General features: G+C 39.1%; 1 protein-coding gene and 1 long non-coding RNA gene across 4 annotated transcripts; both read left to right on the top strand.

Annotated features, from left to right (window-relative positions):
• The first annotated feature begins 952 nt into the window (after positions 1-952).
• LOC136701664 (uncharacterized) lies at positions 953-14,402 on the top strand. Of its 3 annotated transcripts, none has more exons than XR_010803827.1 (6): positions 953-1,870; positions 2,259-2,360; positions 3,914-4,015; positions 5,439-5,540; positions 7,173-7,274; positions 13,268-14,402. It is a non-coding gene; the product is annotated as an uncharacterized lncRNA (long non-coding RNA). The 3 variants fall into 3 exon arrangements; XR_010803828.1 differs by lacking the exon at positions 13,268-14,402 and adding an exon at positions 9,269-9,341; XR_010803829.1 differs by lacking the exon at positions 13,268-14,402 and adding an exon at positions 8,871-8,958.
• Positions 14,403-15,012: 610 nt separating this feature from the next.
• Positions 15,013-19,299, top strand: LOC136701620 (alpha-1-antitrypsin homolog). The gene is made up of 4 exons (XM_066676251.1): positions 15,013-15,673; positions 15,781-16,054; positions 17,549-17,696; positions 18,317-19,299. The coding sequence occupies exons 1-4, from the start codon at positions 15,016-15,018 to the stop codon at positions 18,503-18,505; spliced, it is 1,269 nt and encodes a 422-aa protein (XP_066532348.1). The 5' UTR covers positions 15,013-15,015; the 3' UTR covers positions 18,506-19,299.

Below are 19,299 nucleotides of genomic sequence, written 5' to 3' on the forward strand. Positions count from 1 at the left end.
GAGAGTAAACGTGATATTTTATTAGAATCATATAATCAGAGTTTTATTAAAACTGTATTTTCAGTGCATTCACTTGAGAGAGAAAGACAGACGTGAAAGTTAAATTAAAGTGCCAATATGTGGGTTTTTGTAATTAGTTTAAATCACGTAAAATTGCTTTGAGATGTTAAAAATCTGCAAATCTAAAACAATGTGTTTGACAGTGTAGCCTATGGTTATATTTGCAACTCCTTCATTTGAAAACAATTGAGCATTTGGTGTGTACTATAAGCCTGACTTGCTTGTAAAATTTGGTTGGTTTATATTTGTTTACTTTTAGGGAGAGAGAGATTTTGGAGAGGGAGACAGCAGAAGCCGTTCCTGGGCAGGTGGAAAGAGGATAAGGGAAAGATCTGGGAGGAGAAAAAGGAGAGTAATGCACTGACCCTTCGACTGATCTGCATCTAAGCTCAGAATACGAGAACTGTTTATTCACATTTAGATGTGTACTTACAGTAAGTGAGTGAATGAATTACTGTGTTCCTCCATAGCTCCAGACTAACCTTAACATGCTCCCTATTCTCCTCACAAACATTCATCAGTTCCTCAAAGTACTCCTTCCACCTTCAAATATCATCTCTTCATTAGTCTGCACAATACCTTCTACATTCATTATCATCCTAACATGCTGTACATCCTCACATCCTGTTCCTCTCTCATCTCGCCAGTCCATACATGTCTTTTATTCTAACCTCACTATCCATATTCTCATACAACTTTTCATGTGCATTTTCCCTAGCCTTTGTCACTTCTCCGTTTGCTTGATGCTGCATTTTTTTGTATTTCTTTAGACATCTCTCTTGAGATTCCAATTCTATTTTGTCGACCACTTCCTTCTTAAGATTTCCTGCATGATCTCCTCATTCCAGCACAAAGTCTCCTCCCTTCCTTCCTCTGTCCATACAATAAACACAGTACCTGTAGCCGATTCCCTCACTGCTTTTGCAGTCTCTGCCCATCTGTCCATCACCTCGTCCACCCCACCTAGCATCTGCCTCACCTCCTCCCTGAATCACACACCGTACTGTTCTTACTTTAACGTCCACCATCTGATCTGTGATTTAGCCCTCACCCACTTCCTTTTCTTCACCTCCAAATACATCCTACCTACCACCACCGTCTGATGATGCCTTGCTATACTTCACCCCTGCCACCGCCTTACAGTCACTAAATTCCTTCAGGTTTCTTCGCCTGCATAAAACATAGTCCACATGTGTAGACCTTCCTCCACTCTTAAATGTCACCCTATGCTCTTCCTTCTTCTGAAAATAAGTATATACTACTGCCGTTTGCATTTTTTGGGGCAAATTCTACCACCATATCATCTACCTCTCTCCTTTTACCAGTCATAGTGCTAACGTTCAGTGTTTCCACTCTCACCTCCACCTTCTTCACCCTCTTCTTTATTTTGTCTCTCAACTCTTGTTCCCCCTCTCCTTCTCCTTCTGTGACCAACAGTATCCCAATTTCCACTGGTACACTGGCAGGAAACAATCCCAATGGTGGACGTTGTTAACCCGGGCCTCCTCTGATCCGATATGGAACTCTTGTTAGTGATCTGCATTGTTAATTTGACATATTTTATACAAAAGATAATCTTTCTGACACAACCCTCCCTATGTATACACGCTTGGGACCAGCATTACAATGCAATGTATTTCAGTGGCTAGGTTATGATTTGTCTGCCTACATTTACGCATATTGTGAGTTCCAGGAGGACAGTACAATTGAGACGGAGGAGAGTGAAAGCACTTGATGAAGCAGCACAGAATGTCATCAGTGCCACTATCAACACCAATGTATTGGAAGGTATCTCTAAACTCATATAAAGGTAAATCTAGTATAATCTTTTCTTCAAGATTAAATTGTGCATTGTGTTTTTTTTTTTTTTTTTTTTTTTTTTTTTTTTGCCTGTATAGTTCACTTAATGTTTTAAATTAGCAGCCTTTAAGCAGTTGTAGAGTGGATATTTGTAATATAAGGAGTACTGGTAAAATTCAGCTTTTTATTTTTATTTTCTGCTAAATGCTAATGTGTTTTTAAAACTTTTCAATTTTTGAACTGAAGATAGGTTATGCATAATATGTAGATTAAAATAAAAGATTGTGTATTCATTAAATTACACTGATAGTCTCATTTGTGGTTACCAAATGTTTAATATTAAATTGTGATATTTCATTAACTGTAGGCTGTTTTACTGTTGTTTGAAATCTCTGTAGAAGGCATGAGAGGACACCGCTGACATGATGGACATGGTAGAACAAACCCCCTGAGCTTCCGGTCCTGTGCTCAGCGCTGGAGCTCCGTCCTCTGACTTGGAGGTATTTAAAAAGGTTTCATATACATATAGTCACTGAAATAGGTTTTAGTGAGGCAGGTCACTGTGGTCAGTTGAAGTTAATTTCTCTGGTACAAAATTGTGATAGTTCATTGCTTTTGGGTGAGGCCTTAGGGATGGTACTGGTTACACATACTCTCAGGTCGTACGTTGTGGTGACCCTCTCAGGACGGAACTATTGAAAAGGTTTTGGTCAAATGTGCACACACACACTGTCAGGTCTTGCATAGTGGGGTCCCCGTTTAGGGAGAAACACCTACTAAAGCAGTACACTCACAGGTCAATATACAGACAGCGTTTCTGAACTACACTGTACATTACCCCATGACTGATGTCACTGAGGGTCTAGTTTGAATTTGTTATTATTTTCTTTTCTGACACAGCTCTTTAAGCTTATATTAGTGACACACACTGTCAGGTCTTGCATAGTGGGGTCCCCTTCTAGGGAGACACTCCTACTATAACAGTACACTCACAGGTCAATATACTGACAGCGTTTCTGAACTACACTGTACATTACCTCATGACTGATGTCACTGAGGGTCTAGTTTGAATTTGTTATTATTTTCTTTTCTGACACAGCGCTTTAAGCTTATATTAGTGACACACACTGTCAGGTCTAGCCTAGTGGGGTCCCCGTTTAGGGAGACACATCTACTAAAGCAGTACACTCACAGGTCAATATACAGACAGTTTATCTGAACTACAGTGTACATTACCTCATGACTGATGTCACTGAGGGTCTAGTTTGAATTTGTTATTATTTTCTTTTCTGACACAGCTCTTTAAGCTTATATTAATGACACACACTGTCAGGTCTAGCATAGAGGGGTCCCATTCTAGGGAGACACTCCTACTATAGCAGTACACTCACAGGTCAATATATAGACAGCGTTTCTGAACTACAGTGTACATTACCTCATGATTGATGTCACTGAGGGTCTAGTTTGAATTTGTTATAGAGGGGTCCCTTTCTAGGGAGAAACTCCTACTATAGCAGTACACTCACAGGTCAATATATAGACAGCGTTTCTGAACTACACTGTACATTACCTTATGACTGATGTCACTGAGGGTCTAGTTTGAATTTGTTATTATTTCCTTTTCTGACACAGCTATTTCAGGTTATATTAGTGACACACACTGTCAGGTCTAGCATAGAGGGGTCCCCTTCTAGGGAGACACTCCTACTATAGCAGTACACTCACAGGTCAATATACAGACAGCGTTTCTGAACTACAGTGTACGTTACCTTATGACTGATGTCACTGAGGGTCTAGTTTAAATTGGTTATTTACTTTTCTGATTCAGCTCTTTCAGGTTGTATTGGCTGTTGTATTGGTGGTATAATCTGAAATTGTAAATGTGTCTTACGTTTTTAATACCATGGTGTATCCATGTCAAGTCAATTTGACTCAGCAATTGTTTAACTGATGAGAGATTAAACATGTTGTAAAATGTATTGCACTTTAAATACTAATGTATTTGTGTGTGGTGTTCACCGAAATGTTTTACTGTTGTTTGAAATCTCTGTAGAAGGCATGAGAGGACACCGCTGACACGATGGACATGGTAGAACAAACCCACTGAGCTTCCGGTCCTGTGCTCAGCGCTGGAGCGCCGTCCTCTGACTTGGAGGTATTTAAAAAGGTTTCATGTCCATATAGTCACTGAAATAGGTTTTAGTGAGGCAGGTCACTGTGGTCAGTTGAAGTTAATTTCTCTGGTACAAAATTGTGATAGTTCATTGCTTTTGGGTGAGGCCTTAGGGATGGTACTGGTTACACACACTCTCAGGCCTTACGTTGTGGGGACCCTCTCAGGACGGAACTATTGAAAAGGTTTTGGTCAAATGTGCACACACACACACACTGTCAGGTCTAGCATAGTGGGGTCCCCGTTTAGGGAGAAACACCTACTAAAGCAGTACACTCACAGGTCAATATACAGACAGCGTTTCTGAACTACACTGTACATTACCTCATGACTGATGTCACTGAGTGTCTAGTTTGAATTTGTTATTATTTTCTTTTCTGACACAGCTCTTTAAGCTTATATTAGTGACACACACTGTCAGGTCTAGCATAGAGGGGTCCCATTCTAGGGAGACACTCCTACTATAGCAGTACACTCACAGGTCAATATACAGACAGTTTATCTGAACTACAGTGTACATTACCCCATGACTGATGTCACTGAGGGTCTAGTTTGAATTTGTTATTATTTTCTTTTCTGACACAGCGCTTTAAGCTTATATTAGTGACACACACTGTCAGGTCTAGCATAGTGGGGTCCCCGTTTAGGTAGAAACACCTACTAAAGCAGTACACTCACAGGTCAATATACAGACAGTTTATCTGAACTACAGTGTACATTACCCCATGACTGATGTCACTGAGGGTCTAGTTTGAATTTGTTATTATTTTCTTTTCTGACACAGCTCTTTAAGCTTATATTAATGACACACTGTCAGGTCTAGCATAGTGGGGTCCCCTTCTAGGGAGACACTCCTACTAAAGCTGTACACTCACATGTAAATATACAGACAGTTTATCTGAATTACAGTGTACATTACCTCATGACTGATGTCACTGAGGGTCTAGTTTGAATTTGTTATTATTTTCTTTTCTGACACAGCTCTTTAAGCTTATATTAATGACACACACTGTCAGGTCTAGCATAGTGGGGTCCCCTTCTAGGGAGACACTCCTACTAAAGCAGTACACTCACAGGTCAATATACAGACAGCGTTTCTGAACTACAGTGTACGTTACCTTATGACTGATGTCACTGAGGGTCTAGTTTAAATTGGTTATTTACTTTTCTGATTCAGCTCTTTCAGGTTTTATTGGTGGTATAATCTGAAATTGTTACTTGTGTCAGGACAAATGTGTCTTACGTTTTTAATACCATGGTGTATCCATGTCAAGTCAATTTGACTCAGCAATTGTTTAACTGATGAGAGATTAAACATGTTGTAAAATGTATTGCACTTTAAATACTAATGTATTTGTGTGTGGTGTTCACCGAAATGTTTTACTGTTGTTTGAAATCTCTGTAGAAGGCATGAGAGGACACCGCTGACACGATGGACATGGTAGAACAAACCCACTGAGCTTCCGGTCCTGTGCTCAGCGCTGGAGCGCCGTCCTCTGACTTGGAGGTATTTTAAAAGGTTTCATGTCCATATAGTCACTGAAATAGGTTTTAGTGAGGCAGGTCACTGTGGTCAGTTGAAGTTAATTTCTCTGGTACAAAATTGTGATAGTTCATTGCTTTTGGGTGAGGCCTTAGGGATGGTACTGGTTACACATACTCTCAGGTCGTACGTTGTGGGGATCCTCTCAGGACGGAACTATTGAAAAGGTTTTGGTCAAATGTGCACACACACACTGTCAGGTCTTGCATAGTGGGGTCCCCGTTTAGGGAGAAACACCTACTAAAGCAGTACACTCACAGGTCAATATACAGACAGCGTTTCTGAACTACACTGTACATTACCTCATGACTGATGTCACTGAGTGTCTAGTTTGAATTTGTTATTATTTTCTTTTCTGACACAGCTCTTTAAGCTTATATTAGTGACACACACTGTCAGGTCTAGCATAGAGGGGTCCCATTCTAGGGAGACACTCCTACTATAGCAGTACACTCACAGGTCAATATACAGACAGTTTATCTGAACTACAGTGTACATTACCCCATGACTGATGTCACTGAGGGTCTAGTTTGAATTTGTTATTATTTTCTTTTCTGACACAGCTCTTTAAGCTTATATTAATGACACACACTGTCAGGTCTAGCATAGAGGGGTCCCATTCTAGGGAGACACTCCTACTATAGCAGTACACTCACAGGTCAATATATAGACAGCGTTTCTGAACTACAGTGTACATTACCTCATGATTGATGTCACTGAGGGTCTAGTTTGAATTTGTTATTATTTTCTTTTCTGACACAGCGCTTTAAGCTTATATTAGTGACACACACTGTCAGGTCTAGCATAGTGGGGTCCCCGTTTAGGTAGAAACACCTACTAAAGCAGTACACTCACAGGTCAATATACAGACAGTTTATCTGAACTACAGTGTACATTACCCCATGACTGATGTCACTGAGGGTCTAGTTTGAATTTGTTATTATTTTCTTTTCTGACACAGCTCTTTAAGCTTATATTAATGACACACACTGTCAGGTCTAGCATAGTGGGGTCCCCTTCTAGGGAGACACTCCTACTAAAGCTGTACACTCACATGTAAATATACAGACAGTTTATCTGAATTACAGTGTACATTACCTCATGACTGATGTCACTGAGGGTCTAGTTTGAATTTGTTATTATTTTCTTTTCTGACACAGCTCTCTAAGCTTATATTAATGACACACACTGTCAGGTCTAGCATAGTGGGGTCCCCTTCTAGGGAGACACTCCTACTAAAGCAGTACACTCACAGGTCAATATACAGACAGCGTTTCTGAACTACAGTGTACGTTACCTTATGACTGATGTCACTGAGGGTCTAGTTTAAATTGGTTATTTACTTTTCTGATTCAGCTCTTTCAGGTTGTATTGGCGGTTGTATTGGTGGTATAATCTGAAATTGTTACTTGTGTCAGGACAAATGTGTCTTACGTTTTTAATACCATGGTGTATCCATGTCAAGTCAATTTGACTCAGCAATTGTTTAACTGATGAGAGATTAAACATGTTGTAAAATGTATTGCACTTTAAATACTAATGTATTTGTGTGTGGTGTTCACCGAAATGTTTTACTGTTGTTTGAAATCTCTGTAGAAGGCATGAGAGGACACCGCTGACACGATGGACATGGTAGAACAAACCCACTGAGCTTCCGGTCCTGTGCTCAGCGCTGGAGCGCCGTCCTCTGACTTGGAGGTATTTAAAAAGGTTTCATGTCCATATAGTCACTGAAATAGGTTTTAGTGAGGCAGGTCACTGTGGTCAGTTGAAGTTAATTTCTCTGGTACAAAATTGTGATAGTTCATTGCTTTTGGGTGAGGCCTTAGGGATGGTACTGGTTACACACACTCTCAGGCCTTACGTTGTGGGGACCCTCTCAGGACAGAACTATTGAAAAGGTTTTGGTCAAATGTGCACACACACACACTGTCAGGTCTAGCATAGTGGGGTCCCCGTTTAGGGAGAAACACCTACTAAAGCAGTACACTCACAGGTCAATATACAGACAGCGTTTCTGAACTACACTGTACATTACCTCATGACTGATGTCACTGAGTGTCTAGTTTGAATTTGTTATTATTTTCTTTTCTGACACAGCTCTTTAAGCTTATATTAGTGACACACACTGTCAGGTCTAGCATAGAGGGGTCCCATTCTAGGGAGACACTCCTACTATAGCAGTACACTCACAGGTCAATATACAGACAGTTTATCTGAACTACAGTGTACATTACCCCATGACTGATGTCACTGAGGGTCTAGTTTGAATTTGTTATTATTTTCTTTTCTGACACAGCTCTTTAAGCTTATATTAATGACACACACTGTCAGGTCTAGCATAGAGGGGTCCCATTCTAGGGAGACACTCCTACTATAGCAGTACACTCACAGGTCAATATATAGACAGCGTTTCTGAACTACAGTGTACATTACCTCATGATTGATGTCACTGAGGGTCTAGTTTGAATTTGTTATTATTTTCTTTTCTGACACAGCGCTTTAAGCTTATATTAATGACACACACTGTCAGGTCTAGCATAGTGGGGTCCCCTTCTAGGGAGACACTCCTACTAAAGCAGTACACTCACAGGTCAATATACAGACAGTTTATCTGAACTACAGTGTACATTACCTCATGACTGATGTCACTGAGGGTCTAGTTTGAATTTGTTATTATTTTCTTTTCTGACACAGCTCTTTAAGCTTATATTAATGACACACACTGTCAGGTCTAGCATAGTGGGGTCCCCTTCTAGGGAGACACTCCTACTAAAGCAGTACACTCACAGGTCAATATACAGACAGTTTATCTGAACTACAGTGTACATTACCTCATGTCTGATGTCACTGAGGTTCTAGTTTGAATTTGTTATTATTTTCTTTTCTGATAAAGCTCTTTAAGATTATATTAGTTACACACACTGTCAGGTCTAGCATAGTGGGGTCCCCTTCTAGGGAGACACTCCTTCTAAAGCAGTACACTCACAGGTCAATATACAGACAGTTTATCTGAACTACAGTGTACATTACCTCATGACTGATGTCACTGAGGTTCTAATTTGAATTTGTTATTGTTTTCTTTTCTGATACAGCTCTTTAAGGTTGTATTGGTGACACACACTGTCAGGTCTAGCATAGAAGGGTCCCCTTCTAGGGAGACACTCCTACTATAGCAGTACACTCACAGGTCAATATATAGACAGCGTTTCTGAACTACACTGTACATTACCTTATGACCGATGTCTCTGAGGGTCTAGTTTGAATTTGTTATTATTTTCTTTTCTGACACAGCGCTTTAAGGTTGTATTGGTGACACACACTGTCAGGTCTAGCGTCGTAGGGACCACTTCTAGGAAGACACTCCTACTACAGCAGTACACTCACAGGTCAATATACAGACAGCTTTTCTGAACTACAGTGTATGTTACCTCATGACTGGTGTCACTGAGGGTCTAGTTTGAATTTGTTATTATTTTCTTTTCTGATACAGCTCTTTAAGGTTTTATTGGTGACACACACTGTCAGGTCTAGCGTCGTAGGGACCACTTCTAGGAAGACACTCCTACTACAGCAGCACACTCACAGGTCAATATACAGACAGCTTTTCTGAACTACAGTGTATGTTACCTCATGACTGGTGTCACTGAGGGTCTAGTTTGAATTTGTTATTATTTTCTTTTCTGACACAGCTCTTTCAGTTTGTATTGGTGACACACACTGTCAGGTCTAGCATCGTAGGGACCACTTCTAGGGAGACACTCCTACTATAGCAGTACACTCACAGGTCAGTATACAGACAACATTTTCTGAACTAGAGTTTACGTTACAGTGTATTTCTCTAAGTAATATGCATTTTCCCCAAGTATTTTCTTTCTTTTCCACAACTGCTGACTAGATTTTCAGCTGGTTCTGATAACTCCTCCACAGCTGCCCATAGTTTTTGGTACCTGATATCGAAGTTCACATGCATGAATGCAGCAAACTTGGCTACAAATCCCATAACACCTATCTCTACTGGTCTTGCATGTGCCTGCCACCCACGTTCTGTACAGTTCCCAAACTTTGTTCGATATTTGGACACTGAAAGCCGTGTTTGGTATTGAACCAACACAGGACACCATTTATTATATTGTTTTGAGGTTAGACTGTAAAAACTTATAGTTTGAAACAGACAGAAGCTCTGCAGGTCTCCCTTAGCCAGAGGGAGGGGCAGGTACTCCACAGAACATGCTTCTCATTGGTCCTCACTTGTATTAACTGTCCATGATTTATTTATATAAATTGTAATTAGTGAAGTATTTAAAATAGTAAAGCTATAAATGTGTCCCTAAATTTGGTTTCAGAAAGTTGGCAGCCTACAATTTCATAAATCACACTGCTTATTATTATAGAAAGAATAATTGTGCCCACACAGTTTTACACAGGCCCACCCAAAGATCAATTTGTGGCTATGGCACTGATGTAGTTAACGTTTAGTCATAGTTCCTAGTTTGAATAAATGTAATAATATAAACTGGACTTGCTGCCACATCAGGCCATTGGTCTCGTTACACATACAAGGCTGGGGTTTGCATTCTTGCAATTTGCTGCTGATACAATTTAAATACAAAAATTCAGGTATCTCGTTTCCACCTGCCACTATCACTTCTCTCATTGAAGTGTTTGTAAAATAAAATAACTGTAGTTAGTAAGGCCTACCGATTTACATAGACTTAATATATTAACCGAAATAATAAATCTTGTAAAGTACTGTATGAAAAAATATGAGAATGACACCCTGCCTTTACGATGTTTGTTGGATGTGGCCCTTGAGTAAAAGTAATTGGGGACCCCTACTCTATTGTATCTCTGATAGTGCATTTCCACCAAAAAGGAACCAGAACGGTTCCAGTTCGCAAGGTGAATTTTGAACCGTTTGGTATGTTTCCATCTACACAAACTGGTTCGCGACCTAGAAAAATTTGTTCCCAGCTGAGTTTCAAATACAGCGTTATTGCACTGCGGAGCTTGACAGGGTAATTTACAACGTTTTAAATAAATTAATAAAAAGAAATAAAACAGGAACACGCCCTGTTTTTTTGTTTCTGGTGCTGTTTGTGTGCGATTCCATTTGTGTTGGTCAGAGCCACAGCTCTCGGTTACGTTTCTCTGCTGTTCACAAGCTCAGCAGGACGGCTCTGAACTCGGCAACATTTACACAGTATTATATCTCACTCGGGTCTGACTTCATGGTAAACAAAGAATAAACAATGACTCTAACAATGAGTCTAACAGTCTTTGGTGCTGGCGCTGTATTCAGGCACAGCGACTCCCCCGCTAATGACGTATACCTGTTTCCCCTTTAAACGTGTAGAAACGCAGCAGTTCATTGGAAAGAACCAAGGTTCCAAGAATCAGGAATGGAACCGGTTTAGGAGCCAGAGTTCTTTTGGTGAAATAGCGCTGTGATTGACAGCAACAAATCAATGTTCTGATCGGTTAAATAAACCTCTCTATATGATTGGTACAGCTAAAGCTTTCCTATTGGTACATCAGTTGGCCAATCAGGGTCAAAAATTCACAACTGTGAAATGAGATTTACACAAGCAGCAGAGAAGGTGAATGTGTGCATTTTTTGTCACATTTGGAACATAAAGGTTTGCTCTGGTGCATTTTAAAACAATACTCACAAATGTAATGGACTTTGTAACTGCTTTTGAGCAATTAAATTAAATTCACAAATGTGCAAAAAAGATTTGCATTTGTAAATGAAATGAATGTGTGAATCAGTAACTTCTCAAACGGTTTAAAATGTGCAAGAGCAAACCTTTATAAAGTTCCAAATGTGACTGGGGGAATTTTTGAATGAGATGGAAAAATCCACACATTCTCCTCTGTTGCGTGTGCGAATCTCTTTTTGCAGATGCAGATTTAAGACCCTGTTTTGACGGCCAATTGATGGACCAATAGGAAATCTTTAGCTGGACCAAGCAGATTGTGAGGTTTGTTTAACCAATTGGAACATTGATTTGTTGCTGTCAACCATAGCGCTTTTCCACAAAATGAACTCAGGTCCGTGAACCGCCGCGTTTCTACGGACAGCAGAGAAACGTAAACAAGAGCCGCGGCTTTGATCAACGCACATGCAATTGCGCCTAACTTCACCAGAAACGCATAAAAATGGGGCATGTTCCTGTTTTTTCCTATTATTTATTTATATGAAATGTTGTGAATGACCCTGTCAAGCTCCACTGGGCGATGACGTTGTATTTGAAGCTCTGGGCTCTTGGTTACATTTCTCCGCTGTTCACAAGGTCAGCAGGATGCCTCTGAACTCAGCCATAGTGTCTCCGTTCATGACGTATTCCTGGTTCCCCTCAAAATGTGTAGAAATGCGGTGGTTCACTGGAAAGAACCAATGTTCAACCTAGAATCAGGAACAGAACTGGTTCAAGAACCAGAGTTCTTTTGGTGGAAAAGCGCTATGGTTGACAGCAACAAATCCGATTGGTTAAACAAACCTTGCGATCTGATTGGTCCAGCTAAAGCTTTCCTATTGGTCCATCAATTGGCCGTCAAAACAGGGTCTTTAATTCGCAACTGCAAAAAGAGATTCGCACACACAGCAGAGAAGGTGAATGTGTGTTTTTTTTTCATCTCATTCAAAAACTCCCACTGTCACATTTGGAACCTTTAAAAAAGGTTTGCTCTTGCACATTTTAAGTATTTTACTAATTCACACATTTCATTTACAAATGCAAATCTTTTTTACACATCTGTGAATTTAAGTTATTATTGTAGTTAAATTTGACGTATACATTTGTGGATTTTAACGTGTATGTAGTTGCTCAAACACAGTTACAAAGTCTGTTACATTTGTGAGTATTGTTTTACAAACTCAAAATTTTTTACCCTTTTTTGACTCCGTATTTGACTCCAGAACATTAGTGCAGAGAGTACAATGCAGTAATTACAAAGATCTTAAAATACATACAGAACAGGACCAGTAGACACAACACAGACAACAGTGTAGTTCTTCTTCTCATCAGCCTATGCCTCAAATTCTCATTGATGGGAGCTTGTCTCTTCGCTCACTGTCAGTCACAAGTCTCATACTACTGGATATTTATTGGATATCGAGATCGAGATAGTGTTGATTTGCCTCTGACCTAAGGGTTGTTCCCGTGATCCCCTAAAACAGTCTTTGACAAGAAAATCGGGGCTACAATCGTGCAGTGTGATCATATATCAGGAATCCATCAAGAAACATGTAATTGAATGATATTTATGAACGTACTTGTTTTATGAATGAGATGGATTCACTCAAGTATAAAGAAATGGTAAAAAGGTACTCTACTAAGTATTAATTACACCTGTCACAAAGGGTTTTAAAAGGTGTTTAATAATTCTGAGGCAGTAGTTATTTTGGGCATTGAGAAAACAATTTTATCTATTTAAATTGTTATTTTAATCACTTTTTGCAAAAAAAATAGCTAATAATCCTAATTTGGGGCTTGATACCATTTTGAGTGCCAATGTAGGTCTGTTTTCTCTTTTGCAAGCCTTATTAAGGCTTACAACAGCCTTATTAAATCATGCAATTTGTGCCAAAAAAGATGTTGGTAAAAGATAAATTTTTATTAAAATTTAGGCATAGGAAAATTTCCTTTGAGATATATATATATATATTTTTTTTTTTTGTCACCTAGGTCCAGTGAATTCCATGGAGTGGAGAAGCTCATGTTGATGGAAAGTTCCTGGAAAGCTGTTTGTTCACTGTATACATCTGAACAGTGGGCTCTTAAACCTGTCTCTGCAATGTTGTGATGTGATTTATATTGTTTTAAAGTTTCTGTTTTCAGACTTGATCAAAGCTCTCTCGGACCAGGCAGTTTTGATAGGAACACCTTGTGTCTATACTCACTGTTCATTTCATCAACTCCATTTACAATGTAGGAGCATTTTGTAGTTCAGCATTTACAGAATAGTGTCCATTTCTTGTGCTGCATGCTTTGTTTACCAGATTTCACCCTGTTCTTCAATGGGCAGTACTCTTAGAGGACCCCCACCTAGCGTGATTTGTTTTGATTCCAGATACATTTCTTGGGGTGAGGTTGTGGTAGTGAAAAGCCAACCAGGGACCAAACAGTCCAGTAGTGTAGGTCCCATGCATTGCACAAGCACAATTAATGTGTTGCTCTGGTATGAGTGGATCAGACATGTCAGTGCTCCTACATGGTAAGAGTAACTAATATAATGGACAGCGAGTGTAAGTACAGTGTTCGTAATGGAGTTCTTGGTTAATATCATAGATGGACTGTCTCATGTCAATTATTCTGAGTTTATATTGTGTGTGTTCATATTGATTTTTAATTTTCTTTAGCCTAGCTAAGCTCATCAGTTATTCAAGGTATTATTTATTTATATTGTGTTTTATTCTCTCAGTTTTTGGCTAACTTCATTGCTTCTACAGTATGTACACATCTGTGCCTATCTTTTTCAGAGTTTAATAAAAGAACAAATTAGTTCAAATAACGTTAAAGGTTAATAAATTAATCTTTAAACGAATGCATCGGCCTGGATTAGTTGTTTTTCTGCATTAATTATAGATTACACATTGTTCTCTCTCAAAATGAAATTGGTCCCCACAAAGAATGAGAACAGGTGATTTGTGTAATATTTGGTCCCCAAATATACTCCAAACCTGAAATGTCCCCACAAGTCACGAGGACGTCTGGTCAGAATCAATTTTGGTGAGATATTTGTAATTTGAAGTGATATTAAGATTCACAAGTGCATTTTGACAAAGCATGATTTTTTTCAAGTCTGTAGCACCTTGGGAAAGGGTGGACCCCACAATGTGAGTATTCCTCCAGGTGACCCCCACAACGCACAGAAACAAGTATGTGTGTGTGTGTGTGTGTGTGTGTGTGTGTGTGTGAAGAATTTCTCACTAGTTTATGGTTGTATCTTCACTACCATGGATCAGTGGAATGCAGAGAAGTAATTTCCCTGAGGGAGATTAACCAGAAGAAACATACTCTTATCTTAATAAAGGAACAGGGCATTAGTGGGAACCAGTCATTTATGCAGAAATATTTACACATCTATATTAAAACATGACTGATAGAACAGTGCTGTGTGTAACATAGGTAGGTCCAGTCACAGCTTTGTTTAAAATACTCAGCAACCCACTCACTCTCTTCTGGCTTCTACTTTTCCCCTGGATCATGAAAATGTCTCCACAGATGGAGATTATGGAAAATTATCTCAACAGCTTTCAACACAACCCCTTGAAAGCTTGCTCCCCTTTTTCCCAGCCATCGACATACACCGGATTAAGTCTCTCTCTGTTCTAAGTAATAGGAGCATCATACTGTAAATGACTTTCCTGTGTCACTCTGTCCAGAGGCTAAATATGAGCAAATCTCTTTCTGTTTCCTCTGCAGGTGATAAAATGTGGGTAAATATATTCTTCCTGGTTGTCCTCCAGCTGATGGTGGTTTCAGCAGATGACCATAAACATGATGAACCATCAGATCATGATAAACATCTCCACCATGGAAAGGATGAACCTCACCCCAGCCATGAGGAAGGAGAAGACTTGACCCACAAACTCTCACCCCACAACGCAGACTTTGCCTTCTCCCTCTACAAGAAACTAGCGGCAGATCCTGAATCCAAAGGCAAGAACATCTTCTTCTCTCCACTGAGTATCTCCATGGCTCTGTCCATGATGGCTCTGGGAGCCAAGGGTGACACCCACTCCCAGATCTTCAGCTCTCTGGGCTACAGTAATCTCACATCTGATCAGGTCAATGAAGGTTTTGAGCACTTACTCCACATGTTGGGACACAGCCAGGATGCCATGCAGCTGGAGGCGGGAAGTGCATTAGCCATCCGTGACGGCTTCAAACCTCTGGACAAGTTTCTGAAGGACACTCAGCATTTCTACCAAGGAGAGGCCTTCACTGTGGACTATTCCAAGCCTGATGTCGCTGTGCAGGAAGTCAACAAGTACATCGCCAAAAAGACCAAGGATATGATCACTGACATGGTTAAGACCCTGGACCAGGACACAGTGATGCTGCTCATCAACTACATCTACTTCAGAGGTATGGTAGGCTTCTAAGTACATTCCACCAAATGTGTGTAATATTCCTTTACTGTAATTAATGTTTAACAACGATAAGCAAAGTCTGAATTCCATTGTTCATATAAGGTAAATGGGAAACGCCTTTTAGAGTGGAAAACACCCACAAAGCTGACTTCCATGTGGATAAGGACACTGTGGTACGTGTGGACATGATGAGGAGACATGGATACTATGACTCCTACTATGATCGTGACAACAATACCTGGGTCATCATGCTTCCCTACAAAGGCAACACCTCCATGATGATCGTTCTTCCCAAAGAGGGAAATATGGAAGAGGTGGAGAAACACATTTGCAAAGACCATCTCCAGAAATGGCACAGCCAACTCTATAGGCACACGTAAGTTCCTGTTACAAGTATTATCACATAACTGGAACTTTTGAAGAAATAAACACAAAATCCTATGCTGTACTTAGAAGTCAGAAGAATTAAACACAGCAAGCTATGTTAAAATTAGTTAAACTAAAAAACCAGCGATCTTTCTAGATCAGTTTTTGTCCTAAATTTTCTCTTGCTGTTCTTTGAAGAGTGTGTTTAGATCTACCCCAAAACACATGCATTACTTCAAGTTGATTGTATATTTAAAGGTATGTGAAAGATTACAGATATAGACAAATCATGGAAGGAGATCGTGTCAAGTACAAACATCTTTAGCTTTTGTGGATTTCCATGCTCCATTTGCAGAGTTGTGCTGGACAAACTGCCACAACAGTATAACTCATCCTTTAGCCGGACTAATCCATGTAAACCCTTGTTAGATCAAATTCCCCAACATGTGAGCAACATGGTGCCAATTTGAAATACCTTTTAGCCAATTTTTAGCTTTAGCTTCTTGGCTGTAGCATTGTTTACTTCCAGAACCTCTACAATAGACCGAGTCCCATACTTAACATCGGGCAATGTGTTTTTTATTATATGCTGTTTCATATGGTGATTGAGCATAAATGTTCATCAGGTCACAGCATTTGACTTCAGAAACCTCTCGTTTATTCAGATATTGTGTTGTATACTACAGATTTATATTTTGTCAGGTCCTGAGTAAAGATTTTCCTGATGATTCTGACACAGATCAGAAACACTGTAGATTAATGCACAACACAAATTAAACCACAGCACAAATTAGCGTTAACTAAGCCTTCCTCAGGTCTTCTGCAGTGACATGTTGGATTTGCGTTGCCTTTATGGCCAGCGCACTTACAGTTCTAAAATCTTAATCCAGGTCTGTGCTTGATTTGTGCTTTAATATATTATTGTAGCTTCTCCTGCTTTGTAGGAGTCTGTTTAGAGGAGCCTTTAGTTAAAGAATGTTAGCGCAGTATTTGAAGAGTACGAGAATTTAGGACAATTCCTGACCCCATTAACCACTGTGTAACATGCTCTAACTAAGGTCTATATTTTAAAGACAATCAGATTTAATGAAGTTTTGAAGCATGAACAATCAAACATCAATTTGTTACATATTCTTTATGTTTATGACAAAATTCTTACTGTGAATATATTTGAATCACTTCAATTCATTAACTAAATCTATTTGATATTGCTTGGTTTACCCTGGAATTATTTATATTTGAAGTTATATAATAACATATAATTGTTTGTAGGACTAAGCCCAGACTACTCCCTTCAGCCCTATTATAGCCTGCAAACTCATGTCTTTTCTGTGTCTAACAAACTCACTCCCACCTCCACCTCGTCTCCATCTTTTCTTTTGTGTTCTTCTATCCAATCTATCTATCTGTCTCGAGTCAATTAAATGTCATTTGTTTGAAGAATCTTAAGAAGCGCTCAATTAAACAGTTCTCTCATGTTGAAAATGTCTTTCCTTATCTCTAGAAATATGATTCTCTTCATGCCCAAGTTCTCCATCTCCTCCTCTAACTGTCTCACTGAGACTCTGAAGGAAATGGGAATGGTCAGTGCATTCTCAGACACTGCAGACTTCTCTGGGATCAGTGAGGAGACCAAACTAAAGGCTTCCAAGGTAAATCCATGAATCTGCAGTTCCCTCTTCAACACTGTTAGAACTGTCATTACAAATAGTGTCTGTATACTATATTGTTTCTGATTACCACATAAAATAAGCTTCTCCTTAATATCTATGCAGTTGTGTCTTAATATATCTGTAGCTTCTGCTCAATATTTCTTCTGTGTCACCTTCATATTTGTGTAGTTTCTAGTTTCGTCTCAAAATGAGTTCTGTGCAGAAACAATTACATCCACCATTTCTCAGTGTTTTTCTGGCATGGAGAAAACCATTCCTGCATTAATTTCCTGTAGAATAGACTGCTGCAATTCTTTATACTGTGGGATTAACCAGTCCCTAATTGATATTTGCAGCTTGTCCAGAATTCTTCAGCCAAGTTACTAACCAGCACCAAGAAAAGAGGCCAAATTACACAAGTCCAGCACAGGATACACTTTAAAGGGCTTTTATTTGGTTGTCCCCTCTCATGTTAGAAACCTTTGGACATAGAGTGCATTACTTTTCCTTGTTTACAAAGTCTGCTGACTGAACAAATTCAGGAATTTAGGAAAATATTCATGACCCTATATCTGGATCTTTAGGACTGGAAATAAATTGTCATCCCTCACTCCACACAGGTCCTCCATCAAGCTGTTCTTAAAGTGGATGAGAAGGGAACTGAAGCATCTGCTACCACCACTATCAGTTTCAAGCCTTCATCTCTGCCACCCTCAGTTGAACTGAACAGACCTTTCCTGGTGTTTATTGTGGAGGATAGCACCAAGAGCATCCTCTTCATGGGCAAGATCAACAACCCCACCCTGTAGAGACTCCACCCAAATCAGTACAATTTTACATAGAAAATATATATTTTTTCAAAATCAGTAAAAACAGACATGGAACCACTACAGAAAATAATTTACAACAACAAAAAAAATAAAGCACTGGGCCCACAGTTGATTTACCAATAAATTCAATCAAAACTTTCATGCCTGCTATCAGTCAGAATTTACAGTTATATCCAATACTCTGTGAATGTTAAAATATAATTATCATAAATCTGTGATTCTGAGATTGTTGGTTGAACATCATAAACTCACTGAACCTATTTCTAGACAGTTTTACTTGATTTCAATTATTTTATCCATTAAAAGCCAGTTATTCTATGACTTTAAGATGATTTGACTTTCTTATTTCTTTGAGAATAACACGATCAGAATTAATCCCTGAAGATTTTAAATGTTTATAATGTGCTGCATGCAGTAATTTAAAACTAATCAATATAAGATTAATCTCATAATGACCATAATTACACACATTGACTAGATCCTGAATGTTCTGATATTTATTCAGTAAAGATCTTAATCACAGATACATTTCTTGGTTCAGTTCCCTAACACTTTTTTAAAGAAAAAAAAAACATGGTTAGCCTTGCACATCACGGTGGATGCAGTTTTTTTCTTAGCCAATTGAATATAAATATGTACATGGAACTGACTCCCTCCCTGCCTTTGGAAACTGAGCATCAAAAAAAATACTGAAGAAAAATTTAAGTATGTTTTAAAACACACAGTTTCTCAGATTTTTGAAAATGAAATCTAAATATTTGGAATTCACGTAA

The sequence above is a fragment of the Hoplias malabaricus genome, chromosome 7 (genome assembly GCF_029633855.1).
Source record: "Hoplias malabaricus isolate fHopMal1 chromosome 7, fHopMal1.hap1, whole genome shotgun sequence".
NCBI lineage: Eukaryota > Metazoa > Chordata > Actinopteri > Characiformes > Erythrinidae > Hoplias > Hoplias malabaricus.

What these genes read in the sequence shown, in the direction of transcription:
- LOC136701620 (XM_066676251.1), top strand. Translation starts at nt 15,016, where the DNA reads ATGTGGGTAAATATATTCTTCCTGGTTGTCCTCCAGCTGATGGTGGTT. An exon ending in CAACTACATCTACTTCAGAG is followed by an intron (nt 15,674 to 15,780) that starts GTATGGTAGGCT and finishes TGTTCATATAAG; the next exon opens with GTAAATGGGAAACGCCTTTT. An exon ending in AGCCAACTCTATAGGCACAC is followed by an intron (nt 16,055 to 17,548) that starts GTAAGTTCCTGT and finishes CCTTATCTCTAG; the next exon opens with AAATATGATTCTCTTCATGC.